This window comes from Lactuca virosa, chromosome 6 (genome assembly GCF_052849685.1).
Source record: "Lactuca virosa cultivar CGN04683 chromosome 6, Lactuca_virosa_CGN04683_v6, whole genome shotgun sequence".
Taxonomy (NCBI): domain Eukaryota; kingdom Viridiplantae; phylum Streptophyta; class Magnoliopsida; order Asterales; family Asteraceae; genus Lactuca; species Lactuca virosa.
In genome coordinates this window covers 57197387-57216279 of record NC_136431.1, presented here as the reverse complement: position 1 = coordinate 57216279, position 18893 = coordinate 57197387, and the positions used below count along the sequence as shown (strand labels likewise).

At 33.5% G+C, this 18893-nt stretch overlaps 1 protein-coding gene across 1 annotated transcript; it reads right to left on the bottom strand.

The window, feature by feature from the left end:
• Positions 1 to 1245: 1245 nt before the first annotated feature.
• LOC145121241 (importin subunit alpha-9-like) lies at positions 1246 to 6266 on the bottom strand. The gene is made up of 11 exons (XM_079057022.1): positions 5849 to 6266; positions 5364 to 5583; positions 5146 to 5299; positions 4970 to 5072; positions 4203 to 4387; positions 3890 to 3969; positions 3489 to 3639; positions 3313 to 3394; positions 2411 to 2469; positions 1988 to 2323; positions 1246 to 1616 (listed from the first exon to the last, which is right to left on the bottom strand). The coding sequence occupies exons 1-11, from the start codon at positions 5898 to 5900 to the stop codon at positions 1452 to 1454; spliced, it is 1587 nt and encodes a 528-aa protein (XP_078913148.1). The 5' UTR covers positions 5901 to 6266; the 3' UTR covers positions 1246 to 1451.
• Between the last annotated feature and the right edge of the window lie 12627 nt (positions 6267 to 18893).

Here is an 18893-nt window from a genome sequence, read left to right as displayed (position 1 = left end):
ACAGTTCTAATGCTCCTAGCTTCCGATTCTTCAAATCTTCGCTCCAAAGTGTTTCTCCAACCTTGAAATCAACCCAAAAGGTTTTTTGGACGAATATATTGTGTAGGATTTGTCTCTTGTATGTTGCACTTAACTACCCTAAGGCTACATCTGAATTTATGGCCAAAAGTTTGTGTATTTATAGAAACATCGAGTTCACGTCACATAAGGTTCATGGTCACATCGCGAGTCGCGTGTATGAATGTTTGTATTGAATTCCTTAGTCAGCTAAAAGTGTAAATGCATATTGCACGCGTCGTGAATGTCAAATTTTTGGCAGTTTTGGAAATTGATCCTTATTAACTTCATTCTTGTCGCAATCCTTTTCTTTTGCTCGCCAACTATGATTTTAAAGTCTAGCGTGGTAAAAAATAGAGATGGATGGTAGTGAATGTGCATAGGATTCACCAACCTCAACAAGCGTTTCTTAAACATTATTATCCACTATTGGAAATCGGGTAAAAAGTTTTTTCATTAAAATGATTCTAAAGAAAATGTTTTCTGGATGCTTATAAGGGATATCATCATATCCATATGGCAAAGACACGTGAAGGAAAAAAAAAAGTCCTTTCATACAGAGAAAGGAACATTCTCCTACACCAAGATGCCTTTTAGACTGAATATGTTTGAGCAACATATCATAGGCTTAGTAGATATATACGTCGATGATATAGTCATCAAAACTAGATACGACCCAACATACCTTTCAAACATACAGGGGACCTTTGATCAATTACGAATAAAAGTCGAGCCAAAAAAATATAAATTTGGAGTCCAAGAAGGTTAACAGGTTATTCTTGGTAAAATCATCACAAACATTGAAAGAAATCCAAAGCCTTAACGGATAGTTAGCTTTGCTTGGAAGGTTCTTGGCAAAATCACTTGAAAAAACATTACCATCTTTTTAAAACACTAAAAGAATGTATGGACAAGAAAGACTTTCATCAGATAACAAAAGTTGAATAAGCATTCTAGCAACTCATTGCATGACACAAAAATAAATTATCCTTCTCTAGAAAAGTTGATTGTAGCCTTGTTCCACGCTCCTAAACTATAACCCTTGTTATTATATTATATAATAATTCTTTCAAAGCTTTGAATTTTTATCAATTAATATCATTTATCCTTCAAATCTAAATAAGCTCATCATAACATCCAAGACTGAAATCAATTTGTTTGGCATTTAAACTCCAAGAATAACAAGTATTCAAAACACAAAAGAAGCAACCTTCATATCATGTTATATATATTTAACACATTTGACACCTTACATGTCTCCAAACACAATCAATATGTACCCAAAATCAACATTATATTCAACCATTAACGGTTAACCTATGCGTTAGTATCCAATCTCAAACTTAACACACACACACACACATAAACACACACTTAACCCATATATCTTATTTCTACTCATCAACCCCATACATCTCTCCAAAATAACTATCAACTAGAAGATTAGCCATCACTCTAAGCTCATCATTTTCATGAAATTGAAACCTTTCCATTGCATCAATCCCATCCGCTCTTTCAACAAGTTTTTGTCCCTCACCATTCGGCATCCCTCTCAACACCTACAAAAATCATCATCATCATCATCATTATTAGAGTAATCTTCATAAATGGTCCCTATGGTTTCCCAAAATATCATGTTTCATCCCTAACTTTTTTCGTTCTCATGGATGGTTTCAATTTCTATCGTGGTTGGTCGTTCAGCCATATAAAATGACTTATTTACCTTTTTTAGTTTCTTTTATAAAAAACTAAAAAGGGTATACAAATCTTCTTATATGGACGAGGGACCAACCACGATAGAAATTGAAACCATCAGGACCTTCCATGAGACCGAAAAAAGTCAGGGACTAAACTTGATATTCTAGGAAACCACAAGGACCATTTATGAAATTTCTAAATAATAGTAGCAAAACTTATATAATCTTTTTACCAATTCGATGAAATGAAGTCCAAGTCTTGCAGCTTCAAGATCAGATGATTTAACAAGATCAATGAAGCCACAAAGGCATCCATTTCTAACAAATGAAATCAAATGATCCGATAATAAAAATGGAATCCCTGATCCATTATCATTATCATTATCATTATCATTATCATCTTTTGGAGCAACACATAAATTTCCCAAAACGTATGCAACTTCTTTTTTTATATCAAATGGTGATGTAACAAGAAGCTCTAATAACAATGAAACTGCTTCACTTTTACATATTAGTTGCTTGTGTGCAACTGATCCTGCAGCTATGTTTGATAGCACCCATGTCGCCTCCTACAAAAAATATATATATATTTAATGATAAAGTAATTGCAGAAAATAGCACTTTTTTTAATAGAAATATGGAAAATAAATATATACCTTTTTCAAGAAACGATGCTCGCTTTTCAAACATTTGCTTAATGAACGGATAATACTATCTGGAAATTTCAGACAAATTTCGGTTAATTTATTATTTTAATGTTACATTTTTTAAAGGGATTTTGAGTTTTGACATGAAAGTCCTTAAGTTTGTCAAAAAAAACAAATGGTTTTTGTCCTTTTTGTTTCCTTTATGTCCTTAAGTTTTCCAAGTTTTTTCATTTTTGCCCTTTATATCTGTAATAGTAGGTTTCTAGGGTACCATTAAATATAATTTGCAAAAAAGCCCTTAAGTTTACAAATCTTTTGCAATAAAAACCCTTGATTTCGTATAATATGAAAAAGGAAAATCTCCGATAAAGTCCCAATATTTTGGGTCAGTTTATGGTTTAATCCCAACATTTATTTTTTGAACAGAAAAGTCCTGATTATCTAATTTTATACGATAATATGTCATTTTCCGTTGAAAAAAAAAATAAGTACTATTTCGTTAATTTCGGCAAAATATAAAATAATTGAGACTTTTTTGAAAATTATAAACTTAAGGGCTTTTTTGAAAATTATATTTCATGGTAACCTAGAAACCTATTGTTACAAGTAAAAGGGGTAAAAATGAAAAAACTTGGAAAACTTAAGAACATAAATGAACAAAAAATTGTCACAAGGACAAAATCAACAAAACTTGACAAATTTAAGGACTTTCATGTAAAAAACCTTTTTTTTAAATTATTATATTAGGAATGTGGAATACAATAATAGAGTAATAGAAAGAAACGAAAGTAGGATGTTGTAAATTGTAATATACAGATACATGAAAGTTTGTTGATATTTCTTGGATTTACTTTTTATATAAATAAATAAATAAATAAAGGAAAATATGAAAATATGAAAATAAAACTAGCCTGTGGTTTCATGTCCAGGATCAAGAAGAATATTGGTGGTGTAAGCATCACCAGCCATGAGATTACCTAAACTCCTTAGCAACTGTATATACAAGGGCAAATTTGTAAAAAGATAAATTTTTCTTTTCTGCATTTATCAAAACTCAAAAGGGTAAAAAGGTAAATTCATGTGTTACCGGAATGAGTGATTGCAAAGTATTTGAGGAAGCTAATCGATCAACAAGAACTTGAACAATTTCAGTGTTCATTAACACATTTATTGCAACATCTGAAATAGCTGATAAATACACAACCACCCATGCTACTTCAGTTGCTAATTCAACATCCCTGTTCATCAAAAATTCAAAAATAATTTTTTATTTCTAAAATCTAAAGATATACTGATAAATACAAAAATACTAAAGTAGTCTTTAGTGTGTATATATCATTATTGCAAAGATCATATTTTTTTGTACAAATTTGCAATTTAAAGAACTAATAACTTTCTTTTTCCAACAATCCGAAAAAAATTTGAGACTTTTTCCCAAATTAACCATTTTTATAAAATATAATTTGATTATATGTGCAAAAAACATACGATTTCTTCAAGTGTCGAAGAATAGCATCCACAACTCCATCAATTTTTATGAGTTCAGTTGCAGCCTCTGGGTGTGGTCCCTACATCCACAATCAACAATAATTTTTAAGCAAAATTATTTCTTTATAAAAAGTTTCTCCTTTATTTACAAATACCCTTTAAAGTTTGATATATCATGTGTGTGTGATTGAAAACTCCAAAAGATTCATACAACAATAATAAAGATGTAATTTGTGGTCCCATTTTCTTGATTTTGGGAGAGATAAAATAGGACCCACAAAAGGAAATAAAAAAATTTATAAAAATTAAAAACCTTGATTAGATTTGATAAAGCCCAAGAAGCTGTTCTGACTGTTGTACCCTTGTCTGGAAATATCATTCTTGCAAGAGGAATTAAAGCTCCTTGTGAAAGAAGAAGATCTCTCAATTCCTCACTTTCTCCAGCAACATTTCCTAATGCCCATGCACATTGTTCAGCTACACATAATGAACTTTTATCTACAAATTATACAAAAATTAAAAAATTAAAGATTATAATGATTAAAGATTAAAGATTAAAGATAAAGTAACTAATATGTCCATGTTCAATGTTCATGTCCTACATTGAAGTGATCTTTCCTTAAATCCAAAACCAAGTTTTGTTATTTGTTAATTAGTTAAAAGTGAAAGTACTTAATATGTCCTACATCAAAGTGTTCTTTAATCTTTCCTTTTTGAAATGTCCTACATCAAGTTTTTTTTTTATCTTTATTAATTAGAAAAAGATTCCATCCCCATTTTCCAAAACTACCCGTGATAGTGAACACTAAATGAAGCATGCAAGATAAATAGAGACAATAGCTTAAAAGCAAAAAAGTTAAAGCTAAATGTTACCATGAACTTTGATGTTTATTTTGTTATTTAGAAAGTGAAAAAAAAAACAAATCAAATGGAGCGTATGAAATATAGGAGATGCATCTTTTATTAAGAAAGACCCACATAGAATCTTTACACTTTACACTTATATAACCTAGATGTTATTAGAACTTTAGAAAACATAAAAGGATTTGTTACAAAATTTTAATTAGATTAATCACTAACCTCCAAGATGAGCAATTAGTAATGGTAATGTTGGAACCAAAGCTTTTGTTTCTTCTGGTTTTCCTGCAGCTATGTTTGTAAGACACCATGCTGCTTCAAGCAACTGAAATTTGGACATAAGTCATTAAGTTGTAATATGTTTTTCTCATAACTTATATAAAAGAAAAAGAAATTACTTGTTCATCTTGTGAGCCAAATGAAAGACATTGAGAAAGTAGAGGTATTGCTCCAGATTTAAGAGCAATTTCAACAAAAGGAAACTCGGATCTTGATAACAATCGTCTTAGTTCACGAAGAGCATTCACCTTCTTTTGAACTGTGTCCTTTCCCCTAAAAAGAAAATTGATTGATTAATGATCATTTGTTAAGGAAAAGTATAATGAATTGATCTTACTTTGAAGAAATTGCAAGCTTTAGTTCTTCAACAGCAGAAAACGTTTGAGCCTCTAGAATTGATGGCTCCTCTTCAATCATCATGTCGCCATGGATGGCGACATCCATGTCGTTGCTAACTACTTCTGTACACAATCGCTTGGTTCTGAACATCGCTTCTCTTCTTTCTTTCGCCACTGAAACAGCATGCTGTCTTCTCCTTTGTACAGCAGCATTCCCAACTGCAGTTTCGAATAATATAATTGAAATCACTTGTGATTTGTCAAATTCAATCTCTTTCAATCGTTCGTTTCCCCCAAACCCCAAATTAAACCTTCAAAATTGAAGTAAATAGGGAACTGTGTGATGCATAAAAGGGGTCGGATTCATCCAGACAACATGAAATGGATTCATCACTATATCATCACAATCAACAGAAATAACTGGAAGAGAGAAAAACCAGAGTCAAATTCCATGTGCTATGAACTGTAGAGAAAGAAAGCATGCCTGTATTCTTGATCGGGTCTCTTCTATGAGACGCTGCGCTTTCACCTGCCATTGTTTTGTGTACAGAAGAAAGATCGTTTTTGAAAGGAAACCCAATATGAGTTTGGGCGCGCTCGTCCAAGAAGCTATCTACAGTTGTTGGTCAGACAGGGAGTCAAGACTCAAGATACCAAAAGGAGGAATGTGCAATGTGCATTTTGTCTGCGTATGCGTGGATTTTGAAATTAGGGTTAAATCGTAGAATGGTTTTGATCTTTATGTGGGAATTTGAAATGGGTGAAGCTCAATTCCAATCGGAAGACGTTTGATGAAATAAAGATTAAAGAGTAAGAACTAAATTTTGGGCGAAAACATAACCATAAATTTCATACAAAAATCAATGAGGTTTTGTATGGGTTAAATGAAACAATAAAATATTTCTCTATGTATTATATATATTAAAAAAAGAATTATGAATGACAACAAACCAGAAACTAGTCAAATGCAATGCAAAAAGAGTACAAAGACAATACAGGAAAAATAAGATTACATGATGCCAAAAAATGACATTCCAACAAATCAAATGGAATCCTTCTCATATGTCAATTTCTGTTATTTAGATATATTTATTTTCCAAATGTCATTTACTTCATTTTTAATTTCCCACTATATCATTAATTTAGTATCCACAAATTAAATATATCATAATGACTATATTAATTATAAGTTTTGAATTTTAATTTTTAATAAATTACAGTTTAAACCTTCGCATTTTACATTTTATTATAATTAACCATTATAGTACACAAGTTTGACAAATAAGCACGTAATTTTAATTTATTTATTTTTCGCATGTTTTTTTTTAATTTATTTTTCTCATAATTTTCACTTATTTCAAATTTCATATACAAATAAACTTCCTGTTTACTCCTTCGCATTTAATGTTTTGTTTTAATTAACTCGTATAATATACGGGTCTCACAACTAGTTTTGCAATAAATTTAATCATAAGAAGACTATTATCAATGTTTATTCCCTCGTTACGAGCTTGCCATATGCTCTATAGAATCGTCATCGATATAAAGTGTAATATTCTATAGTCTTTTTTTAGTTGCCAATTATCGATACTATTGTAAAGATGAAGCTTATGTTACTAATATTTGAGACAAATAGCTCAGATAGATTTTGAATTAAATTAGATAGCTTCTAGCTAGCTTTCGGTTTTAATGTAACTATTGTTGCTAAAAAAAATAACATGTCAGTTGAATTTAAAATTGAGAAATTAATTATCCTCCTACATTTTATTCATACTTATCTTCCTACATATCAAATGTTGACATGTGTTACATTTAGGTGTTGTTTTTTTTTCTTAAAAAACCTCTTCAAAACTCTTATTGTTGTGCGGCGCAGCACATAGCACACGCGCAACACTTTTTGTCGTGCAGCAGTTTGTTTTTCGGAAGTCTTCATGGCTTAAAACCTCTGCCCGTGTACTTCTTGGGGAAGCACTTGTTGTACCTCTTCCCACCCCTTCAAACCTAAACCTAAAAAAATCCAACCCAAAAAAACAATCGACCGCTTTTTTTTTCCAAAAATCGAACGACGGGTGTTGTTAAACACACCCGTTAAGTATATTTAATATTACGTTTATGGTCCTTTACTTATATACTATATTCTATTTTCATCCCTTTAACATTTAATACATTAAATTTATATCCCTTTAACTGTTATCTCCCATTTGATTTACATAAGTTAATTCATTTTAATGTTGTTTTTTAAATAAGTGTCTATAATTTTATTTTTCATTTTCTTTTTAAATAAGTGTCTATTATTTTGTTTTAATGATGAAATAAAAAATAAAATAGAAAAACATATTGTAACAAAAACATATAACATATTATATTTTATTTCTTTTATTTTTGCAAAATGTTATTGTAAGACTAATTTTGTTGTATTAAATTTATTTTAATGTTTTAAGACTACAATTATTAAATATTATGTGTTTAAAAACCATTTTCGGTTTATTAAATTAGTTTATTTTAAATTTTTAATGTCTGCAGCACTCTGCAGATGTTAACAAAAACAAACACGCTTCTTATTACAATCTGTAGCCGTTTGGTCCACATGTTCTGCTACAGAGGTTTGCAGAGGTGATCCGCAGACTTTTTGAATTTTTGTTTCGGAAAAACAAACAACACCTTAGTGACACATTTAATGAAATTAATATTAATTGAATCTACTCGTCACCACTATTTGATATGATAGGAGGATAAGTAGGAATAAAATATAGGAGGATATTTAATTTCGCTTTAAAATTATCGGTTTTACGAAGATGTAAAAAATATATAATAAAACAAAAAAAATACATATTTCAATGATTTTATTCAAACATTCAAAATTCCAAGTGGGAGGTTCCACAACTTTAAACAAGACCATGTGATATGTATAATCATTGTATCTATTAGCTCTTGGCATTTTTTGGCAACCAAAGTGGATAATTTTTGTTATAATTTATGGGTATTCAGTAAATAGTAAAAATCTAGCAGCGTTTGTTTGCCTTGATATGACATGATTCAAACCAAAACATGATGCTTAGTTAGAAAAATACCCATTAATAATGCAAATTGAGTAGTCTATAATATGTGCTTTCTCGATGTTGAAGATTATCAACACAAGCTTTCAACCTTTAAAATTGATGTTAATTTGTACAAGAGTTATGTTTTAGTTTACTCTGTTAAAAAAACACATGTGTTAATTATTAAGTATTGAGTTATTTTCTTTTTGTTGAATTTCCAAAAGAGTTTGTGATTAAAAAAAAAAAAAAAAAAAAGTAGTAGTACAATGGAATAGGTATAACTAAAGTTATTTAACCAAGATATCCCGTTTAACACAACATGTTATGTTTACAACTACCAAACCAATTAAGAGGGTGTTTGTAAGTGTTTTTTAAAATGGCTTATTGGTTTTTCAAAAAGTTAATAAGTTAAAAAGATTTGATAAACAATAAGTTTTCATTGAAAAAAATAACTTTTTTCAAAAAGCTAGTAATTTTTTGCTTTTCCAAAAAGTCAATAAGGAGTTTAAAAAGCAATCTCAAACACGCCCTGAACAATGTTTATATTTTAGTCTCATATATACAATTTCTCTTTTAATACTTTTTGGATATGAATATATCAAAATTTTAGAAATTCCATAACAACCTTTGTTAGGGTTTGGGAGGACCGTGGTGGTTTCTGAAATCGAGAGGTATCCTCAATATGCATGAAAGATAGTGTAATCACTTTTCAAATATGATATTTTAACCATATGTCTGGTTTTCACGAAATCCAGATTATAATGATAATCCTTTAAATAACAATTTCAAAACACGACACTAATAAGAAACCACGAACTAAGAATTTATAGAATTCGAATTCTTCCGATTACCAAGTATAAGAGCAAATCAACATTAAATGTTGATTTTATCTTATAAACCAGGAATGACAGTTTCAAAGATAATTATGGGAAATATATTCCAAAAATGATGTTTCCATAACAAGCTCCTCACCAAAATTAATTTTCAGGCTATGGGCGTTATTCCAAATATAATTATGGGAAATACATGTTTTATAACTTTATTTTCTTATAATTTTGTTTTATACATTTTTTATGACTTCCTTTTTATAAGTTTGGTTTTATATGTTTTTTCAAAAAAAAAAAAAATAATGATCTTGTAATTCATTTTTTAAATTGCTTTTTCTAATCCATGTAAAAGTTTCTAAAATGAAAAAGAAAATATAAAGAGTTGTAAGTACATGTAACAAAAGTTATAAATATATGTAACAGAAAATAAACTTTGGACAAATTTGTAAGGAAAAAAGGTAACAAATGAAAGGGTAACCGGAGACAAGGCCTCTAATATGTCGCAATGTATGCAAGTAATTTGTTGCTTTACAGATATTACATGTTTTTTAATTTGTTTTTACATGTTTTCATACAGTTATTATAAATTTAAAAAAATACAAAAAAACAAAGTAAATATTTTTTGAAACGTATAAAAACAAAGTTTGGAAAGAAAATAAATTTCATTATAAATGTTCTATAAAATCACATAGTTGGTCATTATGGTTTACCAAGTCACAATTTCTTGTCCCTGGGCATTTTGTATCTTGCTGATTGGATCAGCATTTTTGATGGACTTGGTTCGGTCAACATGTTTGATACAAGTTATTTTTGTTTGGCCTAGTCATCCCCTGCTAACTCACCTTCTGATTCGGTCCATTAGAAAAATATAGATGAACGAGACCAAAAAAATCACATTTTCCTCCTTTTCCTTCTCTTTCTTTTGCAAGTGCTCTCTTCTCCATCACGTACACCTAACACCTTCATTCTAACAACTTCCTCTGTCACTCCATCTCTGAGCGTCGCAACGCCAACAACTACCTCTGCCACTAAACATGAGTGTCGCCACCCCAACGTCTTCTTTCTTCGGCCAATAAACTTCTCTTCTCCATCTGTGAAATCGGTTTTCTTTCTTCTCTTCAGCATTTGTGAAATCGATTTTCTTTCTTATTTTGTATCTATGCTTATCCAATTTTATTTTTGATTTATTCTCTTCTTCATCGTCGAGCTTTGTGTTTTGATGGTTTTGTTCGGCTATCGAAATCATGAAATCACCAGAGTATCGTCTATTTAATCTATCAATATCAATTAGATTTGAAATTGATCATTCATTATTTATGTTCTTCATTCATCACTTTCTGATCTAACTTTGTGTTTAAGGGGATGCAAATTTTGGTGTTTCTCGGATTTTCAATGAATTTTAATTCCAAATGGAAACTCTCCTGGTTAATACGTTCTGTGATTTTGTAGGATGTGTTCAAATTTGGTCAGCTAAATTGCATGATGTAGTTGATTGCTGCAAAAAATATAAACGTTGTTTGACTGAAAAATTGAGTTCATAAAGATTGTTACTTTTGTATTGAGGAAATAAGAACAAATTAAAGATCTTTAGGTGTTTGGATATGTAAAATTTCTGTTATAGATAAATTTAAAAGATCAAAGATGGAAGGGTAAATTTAAAAGATCAAAGATGGAAGGGTAGTGATGTGCACTAAGAATATTTATCTAGCTTTAAATTTATAAACCTAACTACTTATCTATTAATACATTTATAGGTAGTGTGCATAGTCAGTTTATACTTTATAGTATAGTAAAGTAAGTTTGGTATCGAACAAATGGAACAGATTCAGTTTATTAAAAGAATTACAAAAAATTAATCTAAAAACAAATAATAATTAAAAAGGGTTTTTATCTGATTTTGCAAGTTCATATTAACTTAAAACTAACAAACACTTAACTAAGAACGGATTTTATCAATATATTAAAAACACTTTCGTTTAGTTTTGAATCCACCTTTTTCCTATGGTTAGTTCTTATTTATAGATTAATAAAGTTAGTTATCACAATAGATATTATTAGCAGTCTTGATTAGATCTCCTAATAATTTTTTATTAATTCATAAGTTACTATGTAACGATCATACACACGTAAACACAAAATTGACTATTAAGAATTAGTGAGTTATGTAAGATTTTTCTAAACACAAATATGATTAAATTTGTTGGATTAGTGTCTAAGCCCGTAACTATATTTGGTATGTACTTGACCCGGTTATGCATGGTCCTTTTGGGTTGCCTTCACCAAAGCAACTTGACAAGGTAATTTGATATGAGAGAGAGGATATTATGGTTTATTAATATATTATAAGAATAATATATTAAAGGAGAAATCATATTTATTTAATTAGTATAAGTCATAAATTAATTAGGAATTAATTTGGTGACTAAAAGAGATTAATTAAATAAAGGGGCATAAATTGTCAAATGTGTGATAGTTGAGTTTTGGGCTGGGAAACCTAATGGACTAAGGGGGAACGAAATTATGATGAAGGGTCATCATATTTTCGTCCAAGGGCCTTATTCCAGAAGGTTCCTTGGGCTACTTGGTGGCTAAGGTATCTATTAGGGTTTAGACTGAAACCCTAGCAGCCTGCACTATAAATAAGACCCCAAGGCTCCAATTTTCGGCCACTGGCTTCCAAGAGAAACCCTAGGGCCGATTTTGGCATCATCTCTCCTCTCTCATAATTTCCTTCTTGCTTGTGTGGTGTTTGTGATCCATTAGAGGAATTGCAATTGTGATTCTAAGCTCAAGAAAAGAAGATTCAAGCTACTATTGAAGAGGTAAACATCTAGATCTGATGTAATAAGTTAATTTTCGAATTATGTATGCTAGATTAGGGTTTGCAAGTCTTGGATTCAATGCATGTACAATAGAGAAACCTAGATCCAAGCATTAGGGTTTGCATGAGCACATAGGATTGTTTTTATGCATAAAACCCATCAGTGGTATCAGAGCCTTGATTGATTTCTGTAGTATGTGATGCTTTAACTGTTTGTATGCTGAAAATCATTTTTCTGGCTTCTGTTCGACTGGACTCGGCGAGTCACTTCATGCACTCGGCGAGTCGGCCCTACTCGGCGAGTCCATGAGTGGCTCGGCGAGTCGGATCGTCTGACAGAGGATATATCGGGATTTCTTGCTGTTTTTGCTATGGAATAGTTGCCTAATCTGTTTTTACTGATAAAATTCGAATTTTAATGATTTTGTGAGACTATCCTTGCCAAAAACAAAAGATATTTACCAATTGTTTTGATAATAAATTCCTTATTTGATTAAAATTGATTATTTGTATTAATTGGGTAACTTATCTTGCAAGAAATTGAATTAGGTCAAATATAGATAATCACTAAATTAATTGTTTGATTTATATTATTTGTTATTTGATCCCTTGTGTTTTGAAAAGTTCAAAACTTGTCCTCAAGTTTTGAAATTTAAATTTTGTGATTAAAAGTTTAATTTTGAATGATTTAAATTTCAAACCCTTAGAATTTTACAAGTTTAAAATTCAACCCTATACTATTATATTATTACAAGATTAATTAATATATATGTATAAGAATAAGCTAGTCTTATCGCTAGTAGGCCTCGTTCACGAAGCCAGTCTATAAGGTGAGTATAAGGTTGCTGCCTATAAAATGACGCTTAATGGGTGTACACTCACACCTACCGCTTGCTTGACTGGTGGAGGGTCGTTAGCCGAACGGATAGGATAGGGTACTTAATTCCTCATTATAAGTATAATGGAAATATTAAAGTAACTACGTTGTTTTATAAATTCCCAATCTTAGTTACTTTAGGGTAAAATGTGAAAATGATGCTATTCCATGGAATTACACTTTGTACCCCTGTCAAACGTTAGTGGAGCGTGCGTGGCTAACCGGCACACTAATTTGGGATTGACATTGGTGACAAAGGGTGGCTCGATGTTTTATCATGGATCAATGGAGCGTGCGTGGCTAACCAGCACATTGATTAGGTGATGAAGACATTGAGTGCACCATGTTGATTCGCATGGTTATTCACAAACTTGTTTGCGATCCTCGGCATCCCAGTCGCAAATTTGAAGTGCATATCGAGATTTAAACATGCCATTGAAGTGTTTAATGAATCTCAAAAGAAATCTAGGAATTTTCAAATACATTTAAAAACTTAATTCTTTTTCGTTTTTCATGGTGAAAATTAGTGAATCGTCATTCACTTACCTTCAAATTATTTACTTTTAGATTACGACATCCCTTTTCTAAGTTGTAAATAATGTTGTTGGATCCTAGCCCTAATTTCTCATTTGGGTGTTTAATTGGGGATTCATTTCTAATCAAACTTTGTTCCTTTCTATTTCAGATGTCTAACGCAAACGCAAACAACAACACTTCTGGGTCATTCTCGTTGATGAACCTGTGTCAAAAGGTGACATTTGATGGCTCGAACTTCAACGAGTGGATGAGATACATTCGCATGATAACTCGCTACGAGGACAAAGAATATGTCCTCGACGAGAAGCTAGAAAAGATCAACCCAGAAGAAGCTACTCCTGAAGAAATGGCCGCCTTTGAGGCCCACAAGCGTGATGCAACGAAAGTTCATTGCATCATGTTGGCCACCATGATCCTCGAACTCCAAAAGTCCTATGAGGACATGTATCCATATGAGATGCATCAAGATTTGCTGAACAGGTACCACCAGAGCGTGAAGCAAGAGCGCTATGAGATCATTACCAACATGATCACCGCTAAGATGGGGAGTGGAGAATCCCTAACTGCTCATTTGCAAAGAATGCAAAGGTATGTTGATCGTCTTCTCAAACTTAATGTTAAGTTTGATGAGGATTTGGCTATCGACATCATCCTCCACTCCTTGCCTTCCTGCTACAACCAGTTCAGAATGACCTGAGTAAACTTCAAGGGCTCCTGAGGACAGCTGAGAGCAACCTCAAGGACAAATCTATTGCATCATCCTCTATTATAGCTACTCCTGTGTTGGCTATTGGCCAAGGAAAGGGAAAGAAGAGGAAGGCTCCTTCTAAGAGCCACCATAAGGGTAAGACCCAAGATGGTTCCTCTTCTAGTGGGACCAAAGCAGGTTCTGTTAAGCCCTCTTCTGACCCCAAGGAAGCAGAGTGCTTCTATTGCCACCAGAAGGGCCACTGGAAACGAAGCTGCCCTAAATATCTGCAGGATATTAAGGATGGGAATATAAAGCCCACCTTTGCGGGTATGTATTTAATTAAATCTAATAACTCATCACTTGCTACTTCATGGGTCCTTGATACTGGATGTGGTTACCACATTTGTTATGATTTGCAGGGGCTAAGAAAAAGTAGGAAAGTGGAGCATGGAAGGATAAACTTGATCAAGGGAAACAAGAAGTATTCACCAGTAACCAAGATCGGAGTTTATTCCTTAGTGTTGAGTAATGGGTTAGGGCTAGATTTAAGTAATTGTTGCTATTCGCCAGATATGGCAAGGAACATCATTTCTTTTCATAGATTGTTTAGACAAGGTTTCAGATATTCGTTTGATAATAGTAATGGTTCTATTAATGCTTATTTGAATGGTGTCTTTTATTTCAATGCATTACCTTGTAATGGGATTTATGAATCTGTGTTAGTTATAGATAATTTAGGAAATGATGTTTTGAATATTGATTCGTCCACAAGTTTGGACAAAGCATGCTTGTGGCATTGTCGCCTTGGCCATGTTGACAAGAAACGCATAGCCCAACTCCAAAAGGATGGAGTCTTGGAGTCATTCGACCTTAGGGACGATGACGTGTGTGAATCTTGTTTACTTGGGAAGATGACCAAGTCACCCTTTACTGGTACATGTGAAAGGGGTGAGGGTGTATTGGATCTCATACATACAGATGTATGTGGACCCTTTAGATCCACCACAAGGGACGCTTGTCGCTTCTACGTGACTTTTACAGACGATTATAGCATATATGGATATATCTACTTGATCAAGCAAAAGTCAGAAACCTTTGAAAAGTTCAAAGAGTTTAAGAATGAAGTGGAGAATCAACTGGGCAGGAAAATCAAGATGCTTCGATCTGATCGAGGAGGAGAGTACCTAAGTCTTGAGTTTCACGACTATCTAAAAGAATATGGAATAGTTTCGCAATTGATGCCTCCTAGAACGCCACAATTGAATGGTGTGGCTGAGAGACGTAATCGAACCTTGTTGGACATGGTTCGTTCTATGATGAGTCGTGCTTCGTTACCATTCTCATTCTGGGGGTATGCCTTAGAGACTGCCGCTCATATCCTTAACTTAGTTCCCACCAAGAAGGTTGCCAAAACACCTCACGAGATGTGGATAGGGAAAGCTCCCTCGTTAGCACATATCAAGGTTTGGGGTTGTGAAGCTTTCGTAAGACGAGAGACTCACGACAAGCTAGAACCTCGTAGTGAGAAGTGTTATTTCATCGGCTATCCACAAAAGTCTTTTGGCTATCTCTTCTATAGACCAAGTGACAATGTTGTCTTTGTTGCTAGGAGAGGGGTTTTCAGAGAAAGAGAACTCATAAGTCAAGGAGACAGTGGGAGTCAGATTGACCTTGAAGAGCTTCAAGAGTCACGAGATGAAGGAACCTCTGACACTGGCATGCAACCTGAGGAGGAAACTCCTGTTGAACCAATTGACCAGTCCTTACCTCTTAGACGTTCGAATAGAGTTAGTGTTCCACCCTAGTTTTATGGTTTCCATATTACTACTGACGGGGATATGTTTATTAGTGATAGTACACGAATGAATCTGGACTAACCTAATAGCTATAAGGAAGCCATGGCAGGCCCAAAGTCTGCTAAATGGAAAGAGGCAATGGACAGCAAGATTCAGTCCATGTATGACAACCAAGTTTGGAATTTGGTTGATAATGTACCAGGTCGTAAGACAGTCGGGTGCAAGTGGATCTTCAAGAAGAAGACAAACATGGATGGGAAAGTGCACACTTATAAAGCGCGATTGGTCGCGAAGGGCTTTACTCAAACTCCTGGAGTTGACTATGATGAGACCTTCTCACCAGTTGCTAAAATAAAGTCTATTAGGGTAATGCTCGCAATAGCTGTGTTTCATGATTATGAAATTTGGCAGATGGACGTAAAAACCGCGTTCCTAAATGGGAAGTTGGCTAAGGATGTTTACATGAATCAGCCAGAGGGTTTTGTCAATGCGAAGCATCCCAATAGGGTGTGCAAGCTTGAAAAGTCCATTTATGGATTAAAGCAAGCATCTCGCAGATGGAATCTTTGTTTTGACGAGAAGGTCAAAGAGTTTGGATTTATGCGAAGCGAAGATGAGTCATGTGTGTATGTCAAGGCCAGTGGGAGTATAGTGAGCTTCCTCGTATTGTATGTCGATGACATACTGCTCATAGGAAACGACATTCCAACCTTGCAGGAGGTCAAGTCCTGGCTTGGGAAGTGTTTCGCTATGAAGGACCTCGGAGAGGCTTCGTATATTCTGGGAATAAGGATAGTGAGAGACAGAAGTAAGAGACTGATAGGACTCAGTCAGGATACATATTTGGAAAAGGTACTAAAACATTTTAGTATGGAAAATTCCAAGAAATGGGAGTTGCCAATTCAATGCAATACCAAACTGAGTAAGACTCAGAGCCCGAGTACAGAGGCAGAGATAGCTGATATGAGCCGAGTACCTTACACTTCCGCAGTTGGCTCAATTTTGTACGCTATGACCTGTACTCGCCCTGATGTGGCCTTCGCTTTGAGCATGGTCAGCAGATATCAAGGGAACCCTGGTAGGGCGCATTGGATTGCTGTCAAGAATATTCTTAAGTACCTACGAAGGACCAAGGAATGGTTTCTAGTCCTCGGTGGGAGTGATGACTTAAGGGTGCGAGGGTACAGTGACGCTAGTTTTCAGACGGATCGGGATAATTACCGATCGCAGTCAGGCTGGGTCTTTACCCTGAATGGAGGAGCAGTGACTTGGAAAAGTTCCAAGCAAGAGACCGTGGCTGATTCAACGTGCGAATCAGAGTACATTGCGGCAAGCGAGGCGTCAAAGGAGGCTATATGGTTGAAGAACTTCATTGGAGACCTTGGAGGGTTGCCATCCATAAAGGAGCCCATGGAAATTTTCTGTGATAATGAAGGAGCGGTTGCCTTGACCAAGGAACCAAGAGATCATGGCAGATCTCGACATATCGATAGGAAATACCATTTTATTAGACATCGGGTAGAAGATGGACTCCTCGTTGTGAAGAGGGTATCGTCAGAAGATAACCCAACAGATCCCCTTACGAAGGGACTGAGTAGGGTTAATCATTTGAAGCACGCTAGGAACGTTGGACTAAAGGACGATATTAGTTTAGATTAGATAGGTAGGAAATTTGTAATGGATAATTTTGTATTCAACATTTTGATGATTAAATAAAGGTGTGTTATTTATAAGAAAGTTACTATCTTATGTTGATTATTTATCTGTTATTTCCAATTTTGCATGTTTTGACTTCCTGAATAATAAGATTGTTCGAACAGTCCACAATCGCTCATATGTTGGAAGTAGATATGAAAGAAGATTGTCATAAATTTGTTTGTAGATTGTCTGAAAGGTTTTAGACATAGCAAAGGTTTGCTACGAATTTTATGAGTGCTTATGAAATTTGTTTTGAGCATTGGAATAAACCCGCACTTGCTAGTATCACTTCATGAAAGTTACCATAAGTGATCGCAAGATGATAATATCATATAATCTTTAAACCTAGAGATATGGTTGTTGTTTGCTAGTTGATTATGCATTGATAATGCGAAACCGCATCAGTAACTTGATGTTATAAAACACATTATTGTGTGTGACTTAGCTAGTAAATAATAAAAGCATATAAGTCGAAGTTTTTCTGTACCTTTTATTCTAAGAGAATAAAAGCGATATCTTGGCCACTCGATGATTTAGTTTGACTTATGTGTCGGGCCCGGTCAGAATGAAGTTGATGTGTTCAACTAAATTCTATGTCGAATAAATCAGAGATCGAGAAACAAAATGCTGGATAATAAGTATTGTCAGCATGATATCTAGAACAGAGGATTATACGATCCCTTATCTGAAGGACAAGATTTTGATCAGAGTTGACAGAAGCGTATAAGAGCTACAATTGCTAACCAGATCCTGAAGTCGTATGTGAGATATAGTTACTAGACTTATCTAAGTGGGAGACTGTTGGATTAGTGTCTAAGCCCGTAACTATATTTGGTATGTACTTGACCCGGTTATGCATGGTCCTTTTTGGTTGCCTTCACCAAAGCAACTTGACAAGGTAATTTGATATGAGAGAGAGGATATTATGGTTTATTAATATATTATAAGAATAATATATTAAAGGAGAAATCATATTTATTTAATTAGTATTAGTCATAAATTAATTAGGAATTAATTTGGTGACTAAAAGAGATTAATTAAATAAAGGGGCATAAACTGTCAAATGTGTGATAGTTGAGTTTTGGGCTGGGAAACCTAATGGACTAAGGGGGAACGAAATTATGATGAAGGATCATCATATTTTCTTCCAAGGGCGTTATTCCAGAAGGTTCCTTGGGCTACTTGGTGGCTAAGGTATCCATTAGGGTTTGGACTGAAACCCTAGCAGCCTGCACTATAAATAA

What these genes read in the sequence shown, in the direction of transcription:
- LOC145121241 (XM_079057022.1), bottom strand. Translation starts at nt 5,900, where the DNA reads ATGGCAGGTGAAAGCGCAGCGTCTCATAGAAGAGACCCGATCAAGAAT. An exon ending in CTTCGACACTTGAAGAAATC is followed by an intron (nt 3,640 to 3,889) that starts GTATGTTTTTTG and finishes TTTGATGAACAG; the next exon opens with GGATGTTGAATTAGCAACTG. An exon ending in CTTTGCAATCACTCATTCCG is followed by an intron (nt 3,395 to 3,488) that starts GTAACACATGAA and finishes TTGTATATACAG; the next exon opens with TTGCTAAGGAGTTTAGGTAA.